The 24,783-nt window shown below is 39.8% G+C and overlaps 1 protein-coding gene across 2 annotated transcripts; it reads right to left on the minus strand.

The window, feature by feature from the left end:
- STRAP (serine/threonine kinase receptor associated protein) lies at nucleotides 1,516-21,733 on the minus strand. Of its 2 annotated transcripts, none has more exons than XM_018048431.1 (10): nucleotides 21,278-21,733; nucleotides 20,405-20,540; nucleotides 12,637-12,718; nucleotides 11,750-11,822; nucleotides 9,499-9,595; nucleotides 8,798-8,935; nucleotides 5,066-5,202; nucleotides 3,202-3,351; nucleotides 2,775-2,840; nucleotides 1,516-2,084 (listed from the first exon to the last, which is right to left on the minus strand). In XM_018048431.1, exons 1-10 carry the CDS (start codon nucleotides 21,387-21,389, stop codon nucleotides 2,023-2,025), a joined length of 1,053 nt encoding a protein of 350 aa, XP_017903920.1. In that variant the 5' UTR covers nucleotides 21,390-21,733; the 3' UTR covers nucleotides 1,516-2,022. The 2 variants fall into 2 exon arrangements, with proteins under 2 accessions (XP_017903920.1, XP_017903921.1); XM_018048432.1 differs by having other exon boundaries at nucleotides 2,775-2,837; nucleotides 21,278-21,720.

The raw sequence follows: 24,783 nt of genomic DNA on the forward strand, positions 1-24,783 counted from the left end.
AGAGATTTCAAGCTATCTGCCACCCGGGGATGGTGTAAGTACACATCCATGTAGGGTCTTTAGATCTTTAGGAAACCTAAGTAGAAGAAATTCTCTTTGGTCATGAACTTCACAAATTACCAGGCAATTTCAAAATTCGAATCTGGTGCATATAAAGCTCAGCTTTATTTACAGTATGATTAGAATCTGTGGTACACTGAGAATACTGCTGTGGCAAAGGATCAGGCATGTGGCAAGCTGACAAGAAAATACACCTTCCCCCAACCCCCTCCACCCAGGCGACCCTGTGTGGACCATCAGTTGACTTTCCGCAACACACCTCTCTCGGACCTCTAAGGCAGTCACAGCCTACTGCGCTTTCTTCCAGTTACCAGAAATCCTCAAAGACTTATTTTGGGGTTGGTTATTTTTTTTAAGAAAAGTTATCAAGGATCATTCACAAGATAAACAAGGAGAGAAAAGCAATTTGGCAGATATTATTCATTTGTCTGAAGTATTTCCAAATAAGTTCAGTAGTCTGCCCATACTATTAAAAAATAAAATGTATTACAAATCTAAACTCAGCTGATCCATTTTATTAGAAGGCTGGTAAAACGGCTTTTGGACTATCACCTGAACCTAAAATGGTAGTGAAACAAACAATGCAAGACTACAATTATCCCCCATGTTTATAAAATCTCTTCTACCTGTATATACACACACAAAGGTATACTAATGTGCAATGATCAATTTTAACAGATTTTAGGGGTTAGTGGCATTTTGTGTGATTTTTCTGCTATCTTGCTGCTAATTCTGAACTTTTTTTTTCTTATAACAAGTAACTATCATTTAAATAAGTCTTTTTTTTTTTTCTGAAAGTTTTCTTAAAAGGCAGTTCAAGCATTTCTGTCTAGGAGGGAGATTCCCTGGTGGCTCAGAGGTTAAAGCGTCTGCCTCCAATGCTGGAGACCTGGGTTCGATCCCTGGGTAGGGAAGATCTGGAGAAGGAAATGGCAACCCACTCCAGTATTCTTGCCTGGAGAATCCCATGGATGCAGGAGCCTGGTAGGCTACAGTCCATGGGGTCGCAAAGAGTCGGACACGACTGAGCGACTTCACCTTCACCTTCACCTTAGGAGGGAGAAAGGTATATAAAACTCTACCAAAGCACATGAAGACTTCAAAAATCCAGTGCAAGTAACTAAATTTCAAAATCAGGAAACAATTTCTGTCCACTACAGATTCTTTACCTGGGTCGTCTCTTGACATGATATAGAAAAACTTTCTGGCCATTTCCATTTATAAAACTACAATCTATGGGGACTTCCCCAGGGGTCCAGTGGCTAAGACGCCGCACTCCCAGTGCAGGGGGCCCGGGTTCAATCCCTGGTCAGGAAACTAGATCCCACATGCTGCAACTAGGAGCCTGCATTTGCAACTGAAAAAATGATCCCAAGTGCCACAGCCAAGACCTGGCACAGCCAAAACATCCCAACTACTCAAATCTATCAATTTCCGCAATAAACACACACAGCATTGTTTTAGAGCCATTTTATTGAGACAACTAAAAACAATTAGATGTTCAGAAGCAGTGTACAATAAAAGAGAAATCAAACTGTTACTTTATCATGTATTCCCTCTTCTTTATAACTAAAGCAAAAAAAAAAAAAAACCAGCTTTCTGCTTTTAAGGGAAAAGTCAGAAAAATAGGCCAATATACTTTCCCTCTTCATAATAACATAAACAGCTACAAGAAATCTAATTGTAATAAGAGAAATTGGATGTTGGCTTACACATACTCATTAAAAAGACAACAGACCATCACATTATAAGAGCATAACCCCACCTGCCTTTAGCTGATACTCTTGTGTTCTCACTCATAGGTATCACCAAGTAGGTTAGTTCCAGCACTGGAGCTAATTCATATTCCTCATTATTTACTGCTCATGTTGCTGTAAGCAGAGAGTAACTCTGGAGGCTGACGCTTTTCTCTGCTTGTTTTAGTCCGTAAGTTGTGTACTGTCTGTGGCATTCGCCTGATGCTCAGGCCTTCACTTCGGGAGTTGAACTATAGATGGAATCTGAATTCTCTGAAGCAATTTCTTCTACAATTCAAAAACAGGAAGTCACATTAGTCGACTTAAGGAAGGAAAGAAGCCACTCTGTATTTCTGTGAGATTAAGGAATGAATCAAAAGTTTTTCAAGCGTGCTGGTGAGGGGAAGCAGAAGAGAACAGTACACACGCCACGAGCGATGAGCCCAGGCCACCAAGAAGCAACAAGGAAAGACCTGACCATTTCCCAGCGAGCTCTTCCACTCTAGGCGGGCTCTCTTTGGGGCTACATTTTCAGTGACTTCAACTGTCTAGTAGACACTGAATTAAAGTCAAATTTTTGAAGACCTGGCTCCCTTTTATTGATTTGAATTTAAATCAATATTATATTTGATCAGAGCACATTACAATTTATAATTCTATATTTGGGCAAGAGCACTTGGTGCTTAACAAGTGTTAAGTAAAAATTACAACTGCAACAGTCTATTTTAGCATCCTAAGTCAAACTCTAAGTTCTTTAAGAGTAACCATATCAGTCATCTCCATGATACATCTCCGTGGCTAGTACCATGCAGTAGGTATTTAAAATGATTGATCTTTTATGTATTTATATGTATATATAAATATACATATATTTAAACTTCCAATTATTTAAGTATATACTTACATTGAATAGATTTTGCCAATGAGTTAACTAATACTTCCTCCAGGACCCTACAGAAGTTAACTGTTAGTATTTACCTAGCTCCTCTTCCGCTGTCTCTGGAAAATTGATCTTGGGCTTTGCCAGCTCACCACTATCTTCTTCTATGAAAAGAAAAGCAATGATGATTACATGAATTACAACATCATGAGCAAGTTCTAGTATTTTACCAACTAAGAAGAGTACACCAAAACACCTTTTTTTAATAACTGTAATTCTAAAATAGTATATCTTTCAGATTCAGACTTTTAGATCCAAACTGTAACTACCTGGGATCAATAACAGCATTTTTATTAAAAACATGTCTACTTTACTAGTAAGGATCAATAAGTAGTAGTATTCAGAGATTAATGGATGATTTATTCATCAGGCTATTCTTTGCTTAAACCTTATTCTAAAGAAGATAGAAACAGAGACAGAATCAATAATGAAAAATGATACAAAATTATGAATAAAAATTCTTACCAGGAAGCACACATTTCCAAAGGCCATATGTTTTTCCTACCACAGTTTGCCATAGTCTCAATGTTCCATCTTCAGAACCACTGGCATAGAGTTCTCCATCAGGACTAAACCTCACACAGTGAATAGGACCAAAGTGTCCTTTGTAGGATTCTGAGAAAGAGAAGGGGTATTAGATAATTTAATACTTAAACAGGACATTAAGTATTGATACACTAGAGAAGATGTGAAATTCCTGAGGGCAAAGTCAAAGAATTAAAACTAAAGTCATTCTCATCATAAATAAAACAAAAAAACAAGACTTCATGTTCCAATAAAGATAAAGGAGACTTCCGTGATAGTCCAGTGCTTAAGAATCCTGCCCGCAAAAAGCAAAGGATATGAGTTTGATGCCTGGTCCGGAAGATTCCACATGCAGCGGGGCAACTAAGCTGCATGTCTCAATTACTAAGCCAAAGCCCTAGGGCCCACAAGCCACAACTACTGAGACTGTATTCTGCAAGAAGAGAGATCAGTATGAGAAGCCCAAGCACCGCAACCAGAGAAGAGCCCCTGCTCGTCACAACTAGATAAAAAGGCTGCACACTGCACAGCCAAAAACAAATTTTAAAAAGACATCTAGAAATCTCTTTTAAAATAAACCAAAAAAAAAAAAAAGAAAAAGAAAGGGAGGTAAATGACACCCCACCTTCAAGTCTACAGAAAGCAAGTCTAAAGTCTATCAATTCAATCCCCATTTTCAAATCCTAAACTCACTATTTACCAAGGAAGCAATTCTTACTATGACTACAGAGAACCACCAGATGGAGCTCTTTTACACACTCTGCCTCTCATACTCTCCTAGCAGACGAGCTGTAGTCCACTAGTCATTCGATCACAGGGTATGAAGATAAAGGATCAATACCGATCCTATATAGAGTTAATGAGAAAATGTACACATTAGTAGTGGTGTTATTCTGTTTAAGGCATATCCTTATTTCCGAACTTTTTTCACTTACTTTCTAACGCCTCATCACCTTACCAGTTTTTGAAACTGTTTATTAGACCAATGTTCTTATTCTGTCTCCATGTCCTCTCAACTCAAAGACATTCATGCACAAGCTTCTCTCAGGGAATATCATAACTGTGATATGATGAATATAAAAAATTATCATAAGAGTAGAAAGAATCTGAGATTTTGAAATAAGAATGTCTGCGTCCAAGTTTCTATATTCACGGATTGCAACCTCAGATATCCAGCAAATAATTTCTCTTCTTCAGAGAATAAAACATGTGGCCAAACATTCTAAAACTTGAAAAGTGACATTAAAAACAGGAAAGAATCTCTATTTGTCATTTAATATTCAACCAATAAATTATGAACACTGAACAATTAAAATAGATTCTATTTAGTGTATTCACTGAGGTTCCATTTACCCAACACAATCCATCAGTTTTCCCAAAGAAACAAAACAAAACTGTGTTTTATTCTCTGTGTACAATTCTAACAAGCTTAAATTCATTGGACTGTAAAGCAGGATAGCTAGAAACCAAGTGAGCGAAGTGAAGTGAAGTGAAGTGAAGTCACTCAGTCGTGTCCGACTCTTTGCGACCCCTCTTTACCACGCTCCTCCATCCATGGGATTTTCCAGGCAAGAGTACTGGAGTGGGTTGACATTTCCTTCTCCAGAGGATCTTCCCAACCCAGGGATCGAACCCGGGTCTCCTGCATTGTAGGCAGACGCTTTACCGACTGAACCACAAGGGAAGAACTAGAAACCAAGTAGGAGCTAAAAAAATTGGCTAACTGAGGTGTTAATCACTGAAACCTAACCTTTGATCAAGGTACCTATATAATCTCAAAAGAAAAAAAAAAAAGACAACTTACCTAATTCTTCTCCACTATTATAATCATACTTATAAAGTTTAAAATCTTCACCACCTGCAACAAGAAATTCTTTCTCAGGATGAAGAGATGCAGAATTGATGGTTGCAGGAGCTTCAAAGGATTTAATTGGGTCCAAACTAGAAAAAAAATTAAACAATATTTATAAGTTTTAAATATTTCATAAATAATATGAGGAAATAATGTTACATTTAAAATGTTCCTAAATTCTAAAACTTAAGGAATAATACAATATCCATTTATTCAAACATACTGACATATGTGAGGAGGTCAGAGGAGCGTGGCAGGCTACAGTCCATAGGGTTGAAAAGAGTCAGACACAACGCAGTGACTGAACAACAAAGTGCTGCTAAAAAAAAAAAAAAAAAAAAAAAAAAACCCCTCTAGGTGTGGAACTAAGGGAACACTTATACACTGCTGGTGGGAATGTAAGTTGGTACAGCCATTATGGAAAACAGTATGGAGGTTCCTTAAAAAGCTAAAAATACAGTTGCCATTATGATCCAGCAATCCCACTCCTGGGTATGTATCCACACAAAACTATAATTCAAAGATACAGGCTTCCCTATGTTCATAGCATCACTGTTTACAACAGCCAAGACTTGGAAAGTAAATGGTCACCGACAGGTGGATGGATAATGAAGATGTGGTACATAATATACTCAACCATAAAAATGAATAATGTCACTTGCAGCAACATAGGTGGAACTAGAGATTATTATGCTAAGTGAAGTACGTCAGAAAGACAAATGCCGTAAGATATCACATATGTGGAACCTAAAAGATGACACATGATCTTATCTACAAAACAGACCCACAGACAGAATGGACTCGTGGTTGCCGAGGGGGGTGGGGGGTGGGGTAGGGATAGAGTGGGAGTCTGGAGTTAGCAGATGCAAATTATTATATAGAGAATGGGGGACCTAGGCCCTACTGTAGAGCAGAGGGAAATATACTCAATATCCTGTGATAAATCTTTAATGGAAAAGACTATAAAAAAGAATGTATATGTATGACTGAATCACTTTGCTGTAAAGCAGAAATTAAATCTTATAAGTCAACTATAATTTTTAAAAGAGGAAAAACACCAAACAAAAACATATCTAAATAATATTAGGGGAAAAAAAAAAAAAGAAGGCTACTATGCCCAAGTGAAATTCATACCCAAAATATACAGCCCATTCGATAGAGGGATATCCATTTTGTGCAGTGAATGCCTTCCCGGAAATGATTAGGTTGGTTAACGAAAACCGTATGGCTAATGTACTAGGATTCTTACTTTGAAAAAAAAAAAATTTAATTCTGCATTGTTTAATTTTTCCAGGACAAACATGCATTACTTGGTAAACAGAAGTTTTTACAGCAAGCAATTAACTAATATAAAGGATTATTTATACATTATTTTCAGCTGCTGAGAACTTTTAACTTTCTGCAAAGGAAAAAGCTTTAATGCTGTGAAATATGAAACTGCTCAAAATGGCTCAGTTTTTAACTATCAGGCTGTAAGATAATAACTGAATCTGAGACTATAGCCACGTAATAAAAATCCATGCATAACAACAACTTCCCTTGAACATCAATGAGTTTGGGCATCGGCTAACCCTTTTCCAAGCTAACCCTAAAAATCCTGAAAGGCTTCCAACACAAAACATTAGAGCATTTCAGCTCGGAAATGCTGCCATCCTACTCCCATCATCACACACTACAAAGCATGAAAATGAAAGTTAGTCATGACTTACGCAGGATCACTGAACAGCAACTTTCTGGCTTAAATGGCAGAATATTGAATAGGCCAGCAAACCTCCACCACTACCATTTCAGGCAAGGTTCTACAGCAGGGCTGCACGCTGCCCAAGTCCAGAAGCAACCAATGAACTCAGTTGCACAATTTAATGGTTTTGGGCAATAACAGTCCATTATCAATTCACTCTGTGTGTGTGTGTGTGTGTGTGTGTGTGTGTGAACTCTCTAGCATTCTTAATTGCTCATCTCCATCTTGATTGTCTTCTCATTTCTTCAGCCATTCAATGAAGCTCAGCTCTGCAAGTGGCCCTTTACAGAGAAAAGGTCAGGACTGCTGGTCAGAATATAATGTGGTACATTCTTTATTGAAATCAAATATGTGGTATGTACACTAAGAACTTTAAACACATGCCTACCCTCTGTTTTGTTTGCTTAAACTAGTTTATTCAGGGGTTCCATTTTTACTTCTCAATAGATTTTCTATATTTCTCACATGCTTCTTCACCCATCAGTTCATTTAATTCTGAAGAGCTACTCAGTGTGGCCATCATCTTCATTAACAAGATCTGTTGACAAGTCCTGGCTTTTCTGCAAGGGCTTCACTAATTTCACTTACTTCTCCTGAGAGAGGAGAACAGAGCTCACTAGTAGTTTTCACACTTTCCAAAGCACCTGCTCATCTTGTCTGTTCAACCTTGTTCCAACTTCAGGCAGACTAAACATCTCCCGAAGATTCCTGTGAAAAATTGTTGATCCCTATTCAAACACCATGTTCTGTTGTTATCCCCTCCTGTTTCTCTGTGATTTTACCCACCCGAGAGCAGTGCAGCGTGTGGAAGGCACCTGTCCAGGGCCGGGATGGGCAGGCAGGGGAAGGTAACAAAGCTGCACGCAGGCTGCAGACTGCGCCAGCCATGACACTCCTGACCTCTGAACTGACAACTCTACTGACAGGATTCTCTTGTGAAGAAACATGCAAGAGATGCGATCATAAATCTCACTTCAGAGTTAAAACAAGGGAACTCATGTGTGACATGGTAGACTCTATAATGCCTCCCTGGTGGTTCAGATGGTAAAGAATCCGACTGCAACGTGGGAGACCCAGGTTTGATTCCTGGGCTGGGAAGATCCCCTGGAGAAGGGAACAGCTACCCACTCCAGTATTCTGGCCTGGAGAATTCCATGGACTATATATAGTCCATGGGGTTGCAAAGAGTCGGACACGACTGAGTGACTCTCTCACTCACTCAGACTCTATAATAATACACCTAGTAAAAATGTTTCCAAAGAATTTTAATGGCTAAGAATATCTTAGAATAAAAAAATGAAAATTATACTTACTAGGATCCTTGTAACTAAAGAAAAAAACACATACAAACACACACACAGCCCCCAAAGAAAAAAAGACTAGCAAAAAACACAGCTACCAGTAACTTTCTGGTTCTATGGCTATAGGATTATACCCAAGTTTTTTAAAGTTTTATTTTCTAAATTTCCAACATAAGCATTTAATATATTTATAATCATAAAATTAAGTCTGCTTTTAAAGAATTCATTAAATCTATGCCCTACTTGGAAACAGAAAGAAAAATCACTAATTTTTCTGAAATTTTAAAGTGAAATGGCAGAATCAATATCACAGAGGTTTTAGAGTAATGAACAATATAAATTACAGCATCAGTCTAGGGATCTTCAAAGAAAAATATACATTAAAAATTGTTAAATTTTACCAATAAATGTCCCAAACACCTGGAAATTAATCTGACTAATTCTTCTGATTAAAGTCTACCAAATTTTCAAAAAACTCACTATTATTAGGTATGGAAACAATCTTCTTCCATATTATATCATATAGGCCAAGATTTGCCTTTAAAATAATTAAATACCTTAGTACATGCCTTGCAAATGTTAAGTACACTAAACTGCCCCTTTGTTACCAGAAAAGATAATGAAGATACTTCTCAGACATACCTTACTGCACTATGGAAAGCAATAGATCGTCCATAAGTTATTACCAAAATCTCTCCCTCAGGAATGTATTCCATACTGCTAACGGACATATTAAAATTTAGAGATTTCACTTCCGTCATAGTAGCATGATCCCAAAGGCTGCATAAAAAAGAGAAGAAGGTAGTATTTACTCATGTAAGAAAAATATTTACAGCTTAAATTACACCCGCAGATTAACCAATGAAAAAATAACCACAACTGTAGTAAAACCACCTCCACTCCAACTCACAAATTATAGATGATACTGAGAAACGTGGCTTTCGCACAAAACATCAAATTATTTGGTAGCTTGTTGGTAAAGTCAAACGAATACTTTAAATATATTTCCCAAATAATTATGCTATTAAGATCATCTCCTAATCTAATCAATTTCAGCACTGCTCTAAATAATGGTTCTTACACTCTAATACCCTATGGCCAGCCAGTCCACTCACCCAGGTTAAGAGCACCTGCTTATAAAGATGTCAATAGTTTTAATTAAGTCTTGTGAATCCCACTCTATGTTTATAACAGACAGCTCCAAAAATATGTGACCCAGATGCAGCCACAGTTGTAATGTTCAGACACCATTCTTCCTACATGATAGTTACAGAAAACTTAACTATAAGCTCCAAGGTCAAACATGTTTTCAAACTTAAAATTATTAAAGAAAAATTACTCACCGAACAGTTTTATCATCTGCTGAAAGGATCTGTTTATCCTCACTGCACCACAAAGCCTTTTTAATACCAGAGGTGTGACCGCTGATTTCCTTAGGTTCTTCAGATAAGACAATTTAAAAGACAATTGTTAATACACCTGCTATGTCTGGGCAAAAGCAGATGTTGCAGGCAATACCATTCAATACAACTTTAACTTTGGGCAAACCACTTAACCTTTTGAAGGCTACATTTCTTCACTGGTAAACTGGGATTAACAATAGTTACTTATACCTCAGAGTTTAACAATCGAACATTTAAAGTTGCTCACCCCGCCCTGCACCATCGCTTAAAAAAAAAAGTTACTACAGGTATCTTACATTAAACTCCCCGAAGCAACAATCTCTATCCCCAAAGTTTTGTGTGTGGGAATTTGGAGGCTGGCCAGCGGTGGACAGGTCCAAAGAGACCACACTAGACCAGTACTATGATCCCCGCTTACTCTTCGGCTACATGATGTTTGTGTGGATAGCAAGAACTGAATGCAAAACACAGACAGACTGCCATCAGACACAGACGAAAACCATGCACACATTATCGCAGCCGTCCCCTGAAGTTTCTAATCTGGCGTCTGACGGGGAAACGCTCTTCTTTCTAATGCAAGACAGTGGAAGAGTCACTTTCAAAAGGCAGCTTTGAGAAAGGGAAAAGACAAAAGCTATCTGCCTGAGCCTTCAACTATCTTGCTGAATCAGAAGGTACACTGATTTGGTGAGGTCAGAGTAGTCTGCTATGTTTCAGCATAAAGTTATTAATTCCCAGGTACCAAAGGAGAATAAACATAAACGCAGTTTGTTTCCTCACCTTAGAAATACCTTTAGAAAAGGTATCTCGAGGATAACTGCTTAACTTCCAATGTAGCTTTCACTTTGTTATAAGCTTCTAAAGCTTACTGACTTATGAATAAACTGTGCCCACAACACAAAATTTAAGAACCCAATTAATATATAATAAATAAAACTTTTTCTCATATTTTGGCAGCTTTTAAAATATGCAGCATGTGACGAGGAAAGCACTGAAATACTGCAAAATGGAGGTGAAGATCTGGACTAGGGAAGAAAATGTATCTCTTACAACTTCTGTGCACTGAGAGAATTTATAGAGGAAATGACAGATTTCACCATCCAATTATTAAAAATGTGTATAACACAAACCTTACTAACAAAATGTAAAAGCAAATGACAAATGAGAATAAATTTTAAAACCAGTTAATAGAATGAACAGGTGCTTATTAGTCCACAAAAGTAAATTAAAATGGTATTCGACTATTTTAACCTCATGAATTATTTTTCAAGTTCACATTAATAAGAATTTTTCTATTAATCTGGCAAAGATAAAGCCAGTTATCAGTGTTTGCTAGAACAGGCTGGCTATATAGGTACATTTTTATACTTCACTGGTGGCCTCTTTGGTAGTATCTATTAATGGTTTCCAAATATATCTCCTTTTTGTCCCAACAATTCTATTTCTATGTAGATATGCTACAGAAACAATTGTGAAATATCTGCAACTATAAGGATGTTTAGCATAACACTGCTTTTAATCTTGAAAATTTGTAAACAGCCCAAGCAGGCCATAATAGGAGATTGGTTAGTTTGCCTATCCATAGAATGGAAAAGTCATACAGTCAATAGAAAGAATGAACAGAGTATTCAAAGACATGAAAAAATTACCACAGATTTTAAACATTCATCTGAATAGCTGATATACCCATGTGGTTCAAAAATCTAAGTATGTATATTTACATTGAAAATTCTTACCCTTCTCACCTTCTACAGATAATAACCACTCCTTCTAACCAAAAGGTAGTTAACACCTTTTAAGACTTAGTGTCATAATAAACGTTTATCAGGATAAACTTTTCTTTTTAATAGTGTAAAAAAAATCCATTAAAAAAAATCTGCAATAAAAAAGAAAAAAGACTGGAAAAACATGAACCGAGAAAGAAAGTCATTAATTAATAATACTGGATGATGAGACTTTCCTGGTGGTCCAGTGGTCAAGCTTCCAACACAGGGGGTGTGGGTTTGATCCCTGGTCAGGGAATAAAAGATGCCACATGATGGGGGTGGGGGACGGACTGGGTGGTGGATTAAAATTTTTCTTTGTGACTACATTTTCCTAATTTGAGTACTGAACATGAATTCCTTTAATCAGGAAAAGTTATTTAAATTAAAAGAAAACAAAACCACAAATACATATGAATTAAAATTACCTGCTTCAGGTTTGTTCAAGTCATATATGCGTAACAGTTTATCCTGTCCCCCGGTTAACAAGTAATTACTATCCTGAAAACACATACAAGTAGACAGGTATTAGATTAACTACTTTAATAGTTATATCTCTTTGCAGCTTCTTCAATACTACATAAAATGCAAATAAAGCTCACAGATATCACAAAGAGATGCACACAGATCAATTATTCCTGAGAAAATACTATAGAGCATTTATCTTTCTCATAATTGCCAAATCCTGTAAGCTTCCCAGTTCAAATGTCACACCACCAACCACATGGCTTCTCTCAGTTGGCTCGGATCCCGCTGCCTACTGAGCAGTATGACTGTGACGATCTCAAATTTATCCTCTCCCTTCTAAGTCACTGGGAAACATTACTTGGGTTTTTTAGATGTTTGTTGCTACTGTTGATACAAGAGTTCCAGGGTTCTTAAAAATCTCATAGGATCAACCAAGAAAAAATACAGTTGACTTAAACAACTCAGGGATTAAGGCACCACCCTCCACACAGTGGAAGATCCACGTTATCAGTTACAGTCAGTCCTCTATATATGTGGTTCCCCCCCAACACTCAGTTCCTCCACGTCCAAAGATTCAACCAACTGTGGACTGTGTAACACTGCAGTATTTACCACTGAAGAAAATTCATGTTAAGTGGACCCTACAGTTCAAACTGTTTTATTCAAGAGTCAACTGTAAAGGTGTATAGTTTAATCTAAAGTCAAATCAAATGTAACCAGCATATACAAAATACTCCCCCACAAAACTAAACATGAACTAAATACAAGCCAATCAAATTTAAAACCACAGACATATTCTATAATAACAGCAATTTAACTCCCTAAAACAAATTCCACTTTCTAATACCTGCGTAAAATCCACCGTCTTCACAATGTGTTTATGAGCCAGGGTCATCAGTTCATCTCCTGAGACAGCATCCCATACTTTGCTAAAAGTAAAACATAAAAAAGTAAAAGACAAACATATGGTAATTTTGATAATTAGTTACCAAATAAGTTGAGATGTTATATAAATGTATTATAAGGTAAAAATGATACAGCAATATAATTTTGACAATGGAAAAGATCAAATTCAAGTAAATAAGATCCATGAACCATAAATCCTTACTTTCCTTTTAGCCTGTAGCCATAATATTCTTATAACACGAGTGCAAACATTTTAATCAATTCAGTTTCACCTTTCCAATTTTTTTCATCTATATTCTCATATACACAAGAAACAAGAGATGAAAAACAATAAATACTTTAAAATTTTTTACAGGAAAAAGAGATTACATAAAATTTTAAATCAAGACGGTAGAGAAAAAAATACTCTCCCATCTCTACCTCAAAGTTGACTTAATTTTCAAATCCTAGTCCAATTAACCTCCACACAAAGTATCAGCCTTTGATTACATAATGCTAATGTTGAGGATTTTAACTATAAGTTTTCAAATCTCTCAACTGTAGGTTTTCCAACAAACCCATCCCAACCCAAAGTATATGTGTGATTGTGTGTCTATACACATATGTACGTATGTGTATGCTGGGGGATAATGATTAAATAATAGTTCACAGAAATACTGTTAAGAAGTTCCCCCAAATAAAAAAGCTTGAACAATAAAGAAGAAGAAAAAATTCATTTTAGATCAGAAGAGGTGAATGAAAAATAAACAAAACCTTCCACATGGGAAAAAGAAATTGTTATGAGGAACAAGCTATGCTCCATAATAATTATTCTAATAATTCCATTCTAATGTAATTGACATTTATTTTTAGGAATAAAGTGAACAATGAAGCAGAGAAAACAAAAGAAAAACAGAGAAAGCAAGGAGTATTTTTTTCTTCACTCATTAAACACAGAATAAATGTATCAAGTATGTCACTCAAGACTCAAAAGGGAGAAAAGGGAGACAAAAGGGAGGGAAAAAAAAAAAAAGACCCCAAAGTTCTTGCTTCAGTAGTGTTAGCTTTAGCTGGGGGGAGGGGGGAATATATATATGTATATATATGTGTATATATACAATAATATGTTTAAGAAATATAATTAAGGGACTTCCCTGGTGGCCCAATGGTAAGAATCTGCCTGGCAATGCAGGCGACATGAACTCCACCCCTGGCCAGGGAATTAAGATCCCAAAAGGTGGGGAGCAACTAAGTCAGAGAGCCACAATGAAAGATACTGCATGACGTAATGAAGGTCCGGAGCGCCTCAACTAGGACCCAGACCAACGCAGTCAAATAAATTTAAAAAATAAATAAATAAAATAAAATACAAACACACACGGCTATAGAGACACAAACAAAAACCACACCACCATTTATGTCAGGAAGTCCAGAAAATCTAAGCATCAAAACCAGTAGCCTTAAAGAGCATGGAGAAACACACCAGGGAAAAAATGGAAACATTGTACAGAAGTGTAACAGTATGCTCAGAGAGACAATGTCAACTGTGAGTGGCACTGCTACTAAACTCTCAAAGACTAATTTCTCTTTGCACAGGAAACCTATTCCACCCTCTCCCATTTCCAATTCAACTCTCTGGTCCAACCCTACTTTCCCAACCTCATTTTGCATTATTTCTCTGAATCTAGTCACATCAGATTATAAACAATCCCTCACACAAGCCATGGCTCCTCTGTCTTTGCTCATAGTGTTTTACTTAGTCTGCATTTTTATAATCTTAGGCTTCCCTGGTGGTTCAGTGGTAATGAAGCCGCTTGCCAATGCAGGAGACGAGGGTTCAATCCCTGGGTCAGAAAGGCCACTCCAGTATTCTTGCCTGGGAAATCCCATGGACAAAGGGATTGCAACAAGAGTTGGACACGACTTAGCAACTAAGCGACAACAACAAACTTTACATTCGCAGCTATCACAGTTCTACTCATCCTCAGGGTTTATCACTAATGCTATTTTTTCACTAAACTTTCTATTTTTCTCACTTGCATCAACCATTCCTTTCTGTTCTTCCACAGAACTCAGCTTATACTGTTTAATTTTACTTTACTTTTAGTTTTGTCCACATGTTTACTCTTAATCACAGGGAAATCGGTGAAGAGTTCACATAGATTAGACTGCTATAATAACAGAAGGTATCATAGGGCTTCCGAGGTGGCTCAGACGGTAAAGAATCCACCTGCAACGCAGGAGACCTAGGTTCAATCCCTGGGTCGGGAAGATCTCCTGGAGAAGGGTCTGGCAACCCACTCCAGAATTCTTGCCTGGAGAATCCCCGTGGACAGAGGAATCTGGCAGGCTATAGTCCATGGGATCGCAAAAAGTTGGACATGACTGAGCGACTAAGCACATCAAAAGTGAAGAAAATATCAAATATATTTGACATCTCTATCCTATTCACATACTCTCGAGTCTCAAAGAAACTCTGGGTGATGTCCTTAGAGATACTAATTTCAAGGATATTCAATCATCTTCCCCAAACTCCCCAAAATCTAATTTCAAGGATATTCAATCATCTTCCCCAAACTCCCCAAAATCCAATTATTCTGCTTAGATCATGTCCATTCGTTGTTGCAGAGGCAAGAACTGGAGCGACTGCACTAGCACCATCCAGATGGCCGATACATCTACACTCGCTTTCCTCCCACTTAGATACACTAGTACAATCGAGTGCCACCCTCTCCAATAGAACACGTTCTAGTCACTTGTACTAACTTTGGCACATTTCCATTATTCCCAATAAGAGTCCTAAAAACAGCTTAGAATCCTAAAAGGAATCTGGAATAACCTAAACTCCAGGCAAGAAATGGTTATAACTAGCTGGCTACAGGGATCAAATCAAAGCAGGGGAAAGGACATCCTCCATAGAGCTCCCAGAGAGAAATGGCAGGAAGTGTCCATAAAGGAAGATGGTTAATGAAACATCACTAACAATACCCTCTCAACAGCTAATCCTGTAGCATTCATTTCTGTACAACTCAAGATGTACCTGCCATCTCCCTAAACTAGTGATACCTCTTATGTCCTCAGTTTTTTGCATATGATCAATGCTATCTGTTCAATACTTTTCATATTCTGAGAAGGGAGATACCAGTCTCAAAAGAGGGGCTGCTTAACATACTTCTTTAAGGCCTTAACAAAAAATTAAGCTATTTCAGGAAAATAACTGCCTGTCTTAACATGATGGCCAAGCCATCAAAAAGGAGACACAAGCACCTTTGATTTATTGAGAACCTTACTCAGAGAAAATTTAGCTCTTCCTATTGGCTTTTTACAAGAGGAAAAAAAAAAAAAAAGGATCAGGAGATGTGGTGGTAACATTAGCTCTATGAATTAAAAGACGAATTAAAAGATATAAAGAGAATGGTGTTTCAGGGATAGTTTCAGCTGACTTGCCTGCCCAAATTACTTCAAGACAACATTCCAAACTGACTCACGGACCAGCCCTGCTGAATATACTTTGTCTATAAGAAAAACGGACAAAATTCTCCTTTAGATAAACATGACACCTAAAATTACACTAAGGAGCTCTTCTTTATTGGGTCAAGTTCCATAACAGCAGAGCCCATACAGGTCATTAAATGAGAAGAAAGGATGCACACATCCCCACACTTCACAGACAGACACACAGCAAATGAGGGTTAAGTCTCAGTTCCCACTAACCAAGCACCTGCTATGCAACACAAGGCCAGATTCAGGCATGTAAGTGAAAAAAATCTCTCTGATTTGCCCCCAAACCACGCTTGGCTTACATTCATTTGACAAATATGAAACAAGAGGTTTAAGAAACATCTCATGATCAAATGGAAAATACAAAGTATGGCTAGCACATGAACTCAGGCCTTGTTATTTAGTTGCGAAGTTGTGTCTGACTCTTTTGTAACCCCATGGACTGTAACCTACCAGGCTCCTCTGTCCGTGGGATTTCCCAGGTAAGAATACTGGAGTGGGCAGCCACTTCCTTCTCCAGGGGATCTTCCCGACCCTGGAATGGAATCTACGTCTCCTGCACTGGCAGGCAGGTTCCACTAAGTCACTAGGGAAGCCTGATTCAGGCCTGCTTAATGCAAATGCTTACATCTTTCCCACTACGTAATGGCATCTGAAAGCGCGAACCAAGAGGGAAAACACCCAAAAGTATTCCCTCTTGCTATTTAGATCTACTAGAACTTCCTTGCATGAAACCCAAAGGTTTCTTGGCTTTAGCCACAGATGTTCCAAAAGAACACATGACTTTGGTCTATTGGGGTGGTAGCTATCAGTGTTATCTTAACACATGTTAACATTTACACAGCTACCAGACTTCAGGTAATATTCTAAATATAAACATATCAACTCATTTAATATTCATGACGAATGAAAGTTGCTCAGTTGTGTCTGACTCTTTGCGATCCCATGGACTACACAGTCCATGAAATTCTCCAGGCCAGAACACTTGAGTGAGTAGTCTTTCCCTTCCCCAGGGGATCTTCCCAATCCAGGGACTGAACCCAGGTTTCCCGCATTGCGAGCAGATTCTTTACCAGCTGAGCCACAAGGGAAGTCCATTCATGACGAGAGGTAGGCACTATTGCTATTCTCACTTTTATAGATGATGAAACTGCGAAAAAGAGAGGTTAAATAAAGTTCACAAGATCACAGAGCTACTAAAGGATGGAGCCAGGGTTCAAACACAATCTGGCCCCAGCATTCATGTTTTTAATAACCCCGTGTAAACACAGACACTAAGACCTGAAATGTTAAGAAAGCCCCAAAACAACACTGAATACCTATACAGAGAAACGTCCTCAAATGTATGACTTGGGTTATTAATGCTGTTAGTGACCTAAAAATAAAAATAACTGCTTCTAGCAGCAAGATAAAATCCTGACTACTCTTTTCAGAGCTCTGTTAAATATTTAAAGTGCCATATTTTTCACACCTTTTTCTCTCTCCATTTCAGAGTAATTATCACATGAGCAGTAATTTCTATCTAATGCACTTCGTTTCTTTTCCTAAGGGCTGGCATTACAATTTGTCAAATGTACATCAGGTCTTCATAGATTTTAGAGATGGGTATCATTCCTAACAAGCTTCTGAACAAGCCTCAGATCAGAGCAAGACTGTCCATCAGGCAAGAGAAGACAGAGCATTTTGCTCATGTCATTAGCACTCATGTTTGAGCCAGATAACACATAACTGAGATTAACAGAAATGAATCTCTCCAGAAATGCAATTTAAAAGATCATCTATTTTAATGCTAATGTCTGTAGTGTCTAAGATTTTGTTACATTTTACCTAATCAAATTTAAAATATCACTTTATTAACTATTAACTTAGCAAACCGAGGACCTAGTTTCAATAATGACATCTTAAAAATCCACCTAACAAATATCTGAAATCTCCTGGAGAAGGAAATGGCAACCCACTCCAGTATTCTTGTCTGGAGAATTCCATGGACAGGAGAACCTGGCAGGCTACAGTCCCTGGGGTCGCAGAGTTGTTAATTCCAGTTTTCTATCTCTGTTATGAAACCAATGACATTCTCTCCCAGTGACAATGTTCCTAATGGACTCAGCAAAAAATAAACTTTGGAGAAATCGAAGGGGAAAAAATTAGGTTGAACTCACAGGAGACACATGTCTCAGAAACAAAACCAAGATCTGTAATTCATCCATTCTTAGTCCTTCTGCTTCAGAAACTTCCTTAAGTTATTTGTTTGACAAAGTGCTGAAGAAGCCAGGTATACAAAAAAATATAACACATGGCCCATGGCCTCAAGAAGCAACAACAAGTAAGTCATTAAGTACTATAAGAGGCAGAAGTTTAACACAGCCAACAGTGTGAGTAAAAAGAGGGAACGGACACCCTCACCTTCCTGCTGCTGCTGCTAAGTCGCTTCAGTCATGTCCGACTCTGTGCGACCCCACAGACGGCAGCCCACCAGGCTCCCCCATCCCTGGGATTCTCCAGGCAAGAACACTGAAGTAGTTTGCGATTTCCTTCTCCAATGCATGAAAAGTGAAAGTGAAGTCGTTCAGTCGCGCCCAACTCTTAGTGACCCCATGGACTGCAGCCTACCAGGCTCCTTCGTCCATGGGATTTTCCAGGCAAGAGTACTGGAGTGGGGTGCCATTGCCTTCTCCACCCTCACCTTCCAGTCCTTCACAAATCTTCCTTGTATGAGAATCACTTTTACTTCCTATTTTTCACATCCCATCATTAACAAAGGAGTCTGTCACATTATAAGCATGCATGCCGACCTCTAAAGCAACATTTGACATTAAAGGATTTACATAAAACCAAGCAGTTTCTTATTTTATCAGAATTGCATAGACTCACAACAGGGCAGAGCACAAACCCTTACAATGGTTATGCATAAACATAACAACATCTACTCTTTGAAGGCAAAGAAAAAAGTTCAAACTGACATTTTAATTTTTCTTACTGATCTATCATCTCAAATTTAATCCCACATCAGCATGGGATTGTATCTCCCTCTGTTTATTTAAAAATTCTATTAAAAAAAATTATGTATTATAAAACTCACTCCACGGCACAGAGCTCTACAAGTTTCAACAAATACAGTCATGTATGCACCACCTCAATCAATCTGCCTTTATTTTTCATAATAAACCTAGTATGTTTAATTTGCTTAATACAAAGGCACAACACATTCACAATTGCTCTTTAGTGTAAAATTCTGTTTAAAAAAACCAATTTTTAAAAACCTCTTTCACTCTCAAGACTCTCAACTCTAACAGTCTACACATGTACAATAACCCTTGACATTGCCTTCCTTAAAACATTTAAGTGTCTGCTAAGTCACAAACATTAGGAAGTAGAGGTACCAAGGTTATGTAAGACATGATACACATGAGCAGACAGGAAAGTGGGTCATTGGCAAGTCAGCTTAATAATATATGCAAAGCCAAAAATCAGAGTAAGTAAGGTCCATTCTGGCAACAATGAGTATAACCAGACTGTGGGGCACAGGGTGTGCAGGGCAGATGATGATGGTGAACTAGGATGGGCCAAAGTGTAAAGAGACAACAACTGAAATTTAACCTTTAGGCCGATGATTAAAGGCTGCACATCAGAATCACCTAGAACAACTTCTGGCAAGGAAATAAACTGTTGTTGGGGACTTTACTGCCCCCCCCACCCCCACCCAGACCAATATGTATATGAGTATTTTAAAAGCTTCTAATAATGTATACCCAAGGTCATGGATCTCTGACAAAGCAGAGGTAAGACAGGAAAAGCATTAGCTAGAGAAGTGACCTGGTATTTGTGTTCAGGAAGAAAACTGACAGCACCAGGGAGGATGAACAGATGAGAAACGACTAGTGGTAGGGACCTGAACTAAGATGGCAGTGTCATAAGAAATAATGGCTTCAGCAGACATTCTGCTAGTGCAATCAACAAAGATGACGATACTCTAGATGCAAGGGGAAAATCAACAATTTAGATTTCACCCCTACACAAAATGAAGTCATCTGAGTCTCTGTGAACAGTTTGAGAACCATTTAAGAGAAAGCAGCAAGTAGGATCAGGCTGGAATTCTGGTGCGATCAAACACGGGGTGTTCCATATGGTAGGCAGTAAGAATTTCACCAGTAACCTTTAACGACGTTTTGATCATTTCAGAGCACAATCCACAGAGAACTCCGAAGGTGGCCATTTCTGGCTGCACTTACGCTGTGAAATCTGCAGCGGCTGTCGCTGCCTTGGTGGCATCTTTATTCAATGTTGCGCCCCAAACGGCACCCTTATGACCCAAAAATGTTCCAATCCAGTCTCCTGTATCTCCCTGGCGAAGCATAGGCTTACCATCTAAAAAATATTGAAGAAGACATGCGACTTAGAAGTTCGGAGGACTTAAAATCTAAGACTCAAACATAAAACGATCATATTGAAAAACAAAGTGGAAACTGTTTTTGCTGTCTGAACTATTCTCACTCACTGGGGTCACTAAGGATTGTTCAGAAATAAATTCAATGAGAAACTCAGCTGCACATTCTCTCTGGGAAGCATCTGTAACTAGGTGAAGATTGACCTGCGTCAAAACAATCTAGATTTGAGTCTTATTTTGGACAAACTTCTTAACACAAATCTCAGCCTTCATCACACACCCACACACACAGCTTCCACTTGAAAGATGGAAAACGGAAATGAAAAATTCCATACGAGAAAAGACTATTCAATGAGATAACTGGGACGCTAAGTCTTCGTAAAGTAAGGCCTGGCCTAGTTGCTGCATTCTGCCAAATCCTTGAGAGAGATTTACACTGTTTGTTGGCCCGGACGTTTAGGCACGCGCACAGTTCAGCTTTTCCAAAAATAGCAATAAAGGTAAAACGAGAAGCCTTCTTTAGGAGCATTACTTAGCAAAGCCTCTCGGCGTCAGCTGCGGAAGCCCTAACAACTAACTCCTCTCCCCATCAGCCCGCCGTGGGGCCCTAACCTCAAACGCTGCGAGAGCCGCAGTTCGTTCCGCAATGGGGATGCCAATCTCGTTCGCTTTCCGCCCGACCTCAGCCATCAGGGGCCCGACTAGCGGCCCCGCTCACCTTTGCAAGCGCTGATTAGAAAATAGCCATAAGGCGTGATGCCACTGAAGGCCAGATCCACGACAGGCCGCGTGTGGCCGGAGCAGGTGAGCGGCGTCTGCCTCATCGCCATGGCGGCGGCGAGCCGAGAGATCGCGCTGCAGAGCCGAGGGGTCGTCTAGTCTTTTCTCTCCTCTGTGGCAGCGCCTCCGGCTCTTCAAGGCCCCCGCCCCGACACTGACGCTGGGCCAAGGCACAGAAAAAGGCCAATCCGGTGGCCCCAAGGTCAGGAAGGGGTTAGGGACGGGTCAGGGAGTCCGCGACGGGAGACCGACCGCCGCCGAGGGAGGGAAAGGGAAGGAGGGAGGAGAGTAGGGGAAGGGGAGACGCGGAGAACGGGAGGCCACGACCCGTAGCGTCCACACCGGTACCGGCAGGAAGTGAGGACACGAAAGACGCTGAGCGTCCGCCGGAAGTGACGAAGTAGCGGGAAGGCGGATTCGCCCCGCAGAAGCTGCATACAGGCGCAAAGACGGCAGCGCGCAGGCGCGAGAGCACGAACGGTGGACGCGTGACGCTGGCCCCCGCCTGTACGCACGGCTTCTGGTGGAGCTTTTGGCTCTGGTTCAAAGTCGGGGCGCGGATCTCTGAGCTCTCACTCCAGAACGGCGGGGGCCATGGAGTTTCTGGGCAGAGTTGCCAGGTGCGAAAGCGGGTACTGCTCACTTGAACCTGGCGGCCTCTGTGGGTTGTGCACCAAGCCGTTCAGGCGGTTGAACTGTGCTGAGTGTGTGAACATCTACCTCTAGTTGTTCCCGGCGATGACCCAAACCTGCAAACAGTAGGAACTTTTTTTCATTCCTAACAGTTATATAAGGAACCTCCTCCGGGATTGTCTCCAGGGACCTTAAGTACATTCCCCAGCCACGTAACATTTCTCCATTGCTAGTATTTTGAACGGGCTCTGTGACTTTAAGTGAAAGTGAAGTCGCTCAGTCGTGTTCGACTCTTGGCGACCCCATGGACTGTAGCCTACCAGGCTCCTCTGTCATTTCCTTCGCCAGGGGATCTTCCCAACCCAGGGATCGAACCTGGGTCTCCCACATTGTGGACAGACGCTTTATCCTCTGAGCCGCCAGGGAAGTCCTGTGGCTTTAAATACAATTAATTTCAAATTACTTTTTCTTTTGAGGCCTTCGAAGGACTCTAGAACAGTGGTCCTCAAATTCTTTGATGAAATACACCAGTAAAGCTTAAGTTCCCATTCCCAGTATACGGATAATAATTTGTAAGTTCAGTTCAGTTGCTCAGTCGTGTCCAACTCTTTCCAGCCCCATGGACTGCAGCACACCAGGCCTCCCTGTCCATCACCAACTCCTGGAGTTTACACACACTCATGTCCATTGACTCGGTGATGCCATCCAACCATCTCATCCTCTGTCGTTCCCTTTTCCTCCTGCCTTCAATCTTTCCCATCATCAGGGTTTTTTTTAATGTCAGTTCTTCACATCAGGTGGCCAAAGTATTGGAGTTTCAGCTTCAACATCAGTCCTTCCAATTAACACTTAGGACCGATCTCCTTTAGGATGGACTGGTTGGATCTCCTTGAAGTTCAAGGAAATCTCAAGACTCTTCTCCAACACCACAGTTCAAAAGCATCAATTCTTCAGCGCTCAGCTTTCTTTATAGTCGATCTCTCACATCCATACATGACCACAGGAAAAACCATAGCCTTGACTAGGTGGACCTTTGTTGACAAAGTAATGTCTCTGCTTTTTAGGATGCTGTCTAGGTTGGTCATAACTTTCCTTCCAAGGAGTAAAGTGTCTTTTAATTTCATGGCTGCAATCACCATCTGCAGTGATTTTGGAACCCAGAAAAATAAAATCTGCCACTGTTTCCACTGTTTCCCCATCTATTTGCCATGAAGTGATGGGACCAGGTGCCATGATCTTAGTTTTCTGAACGTTGAGCTTTAAGCCAACTTTTTCACTCTCCTCTTTCACTTTCTTCAAGAGGCTCTTTAGTTCTTCTTCACTTTCTGCCATAAGGGTGGTGTCATCTGCATATCTGAGGTTATTGATATTTCTCCCGGCAATCTTGATTCCAGCTTGTGCTTCTTCCAGCCCAGTGTTTCTCATGATGTACTCTGCATGTAAGTTAAATAAGCAGAGTGACAATATACAGCCTTGACGTACTCCTTTTCCTATTTGGAACCAGTCTGTTGTTCCATTTCCAGTTCTAACTGTTGCTTCCTGCCCGGCATATAGATTTCTCAAGAGGCAGGTCAGGTGGTCTGGTATTCCCATGAAAGTTACATACATGTTAGTTCATAGGCAAAACTAGAAATGCTAGAATCTATAAACTAAGTATAATAGAAACACTGGTGTTTTCTTCTGCAGGCTGCGCACTTTTATCCCTGCATGGTGTGACAAGGGTAACTTGAAGGATTGCTCATACAAAATCTGTTATGAGCAGGAAATGTTCTTCCCTGTGCAAGTTGTTTCTTTCCTTTGAAATTGGTTAGAATGTCAACCGAAACACCAGAGATTTTTGTGGCCACTTCACTGATTTATTCTCAAGGCCATGATGTCTTGGCACATATCAATACATATTTAATCAGCCCAAATGTCTGAATGGTTCCTTCTGCATCATCTTTTTTTGGTAAATATGTATCTTCATTCAGGAGTCACGCTGATAACTTGAATGGAGACTTGAAATGCTTCCCTTTTCTATTTCTTCAGCCTTTTGTTCATTCATCAATACGACAGCACTTACTGTGTATGTTTTCAGTTATCTTTCCTTCTCTCTGTGCCAACTCACCCTGTGGTCGAACACACAGGTACACACACTCCTTTCACGTTTAAATTATGAGCTCCTTAATGGCTTTGTCATCTTTATACTGTAGTGCCTGAAAAGTGAATAGCGTTTATTTTATGTTTAAAATTGTTTTTGCTGTATATTTGCTTTACAATGTTGTGTTAGTTTTTGCTGTACAGCAAAGTGAATGAGCCATCCTCAGTCCTGTCTGACTCTTTGCCATCCCGTGGACTGTAGCCCACCAGGTTCCTTGTCCATGGAATTGTCCAGGCAAGAATACTGCCACTTCCTGCTCTAGAATACTGGAGTGCTTGCCACTTCCTATTCCAGGGAATCTTCCTGCCCCAGGGATCAAACCTGTATCTCCTGCATCTTCTGCATTGGCATGCAGATTCTTTACCACTTGAACCATCTGCTGCTGCTGCTGAGTCACTTCAGTCGTGTCCGACTCTGTGCAACCCCACAGACGGCAGCCCACCAGGCTCCCCCGTCCCTAGGATTCTCCAGGCAAGAACACTGGAGTGGGTTGCCATTTCCTTCTCCAATGCATGAAAGTGAAAAGTAGAAGTGAAGTTGCTCAGTCGTGTCCGACCCTCAGCAACCCCATGGACTGCAGCCTTCCAGGCTCCTCCGTCCATGGGATTTTTCAGGCAAGAGTACTGGAGTGGGGTGCCATTGCCTTCTCTGCTTGAACCATCTAGGAAGCC

This window comes from Capra hircus, chromosome 5, assembly GCF_001704415.2.
Source record: "Capra hircus breed San Clemente chromosome 5, ASM170441v1, whole genome shotgun sequence".
NCBI lineage: Eukaryota > Metazoa > Chordata > Mammalia > Artiodactyla > Bovidae > Capra > Capra hircus.

Bases quoted from the DNA above. Each gene is read 5' to 3' on its own strand.
- STRAP (XM_018048431.1), bottom strand. From the start codon at position 21,389: ATGGCGATGAGGCAGACGCCGCTCACCTGCTCCGGCCACACGCGGCCT. The intron at 12,719-20,404 runs GTAAGTGCAGCC...TTTTACTTTTAG, and splicing joins GCCGCTGCAGATTTCACAGC to CAAAGTATGGGATGCTGTCT. The intron at 8,936-9,498 runs GTGAGTAATTTT...TTTTTTATGCAG, and splicing joins GCAGATGATAAAACTGTTCG to CCTTTGGGATCATGCTACTA.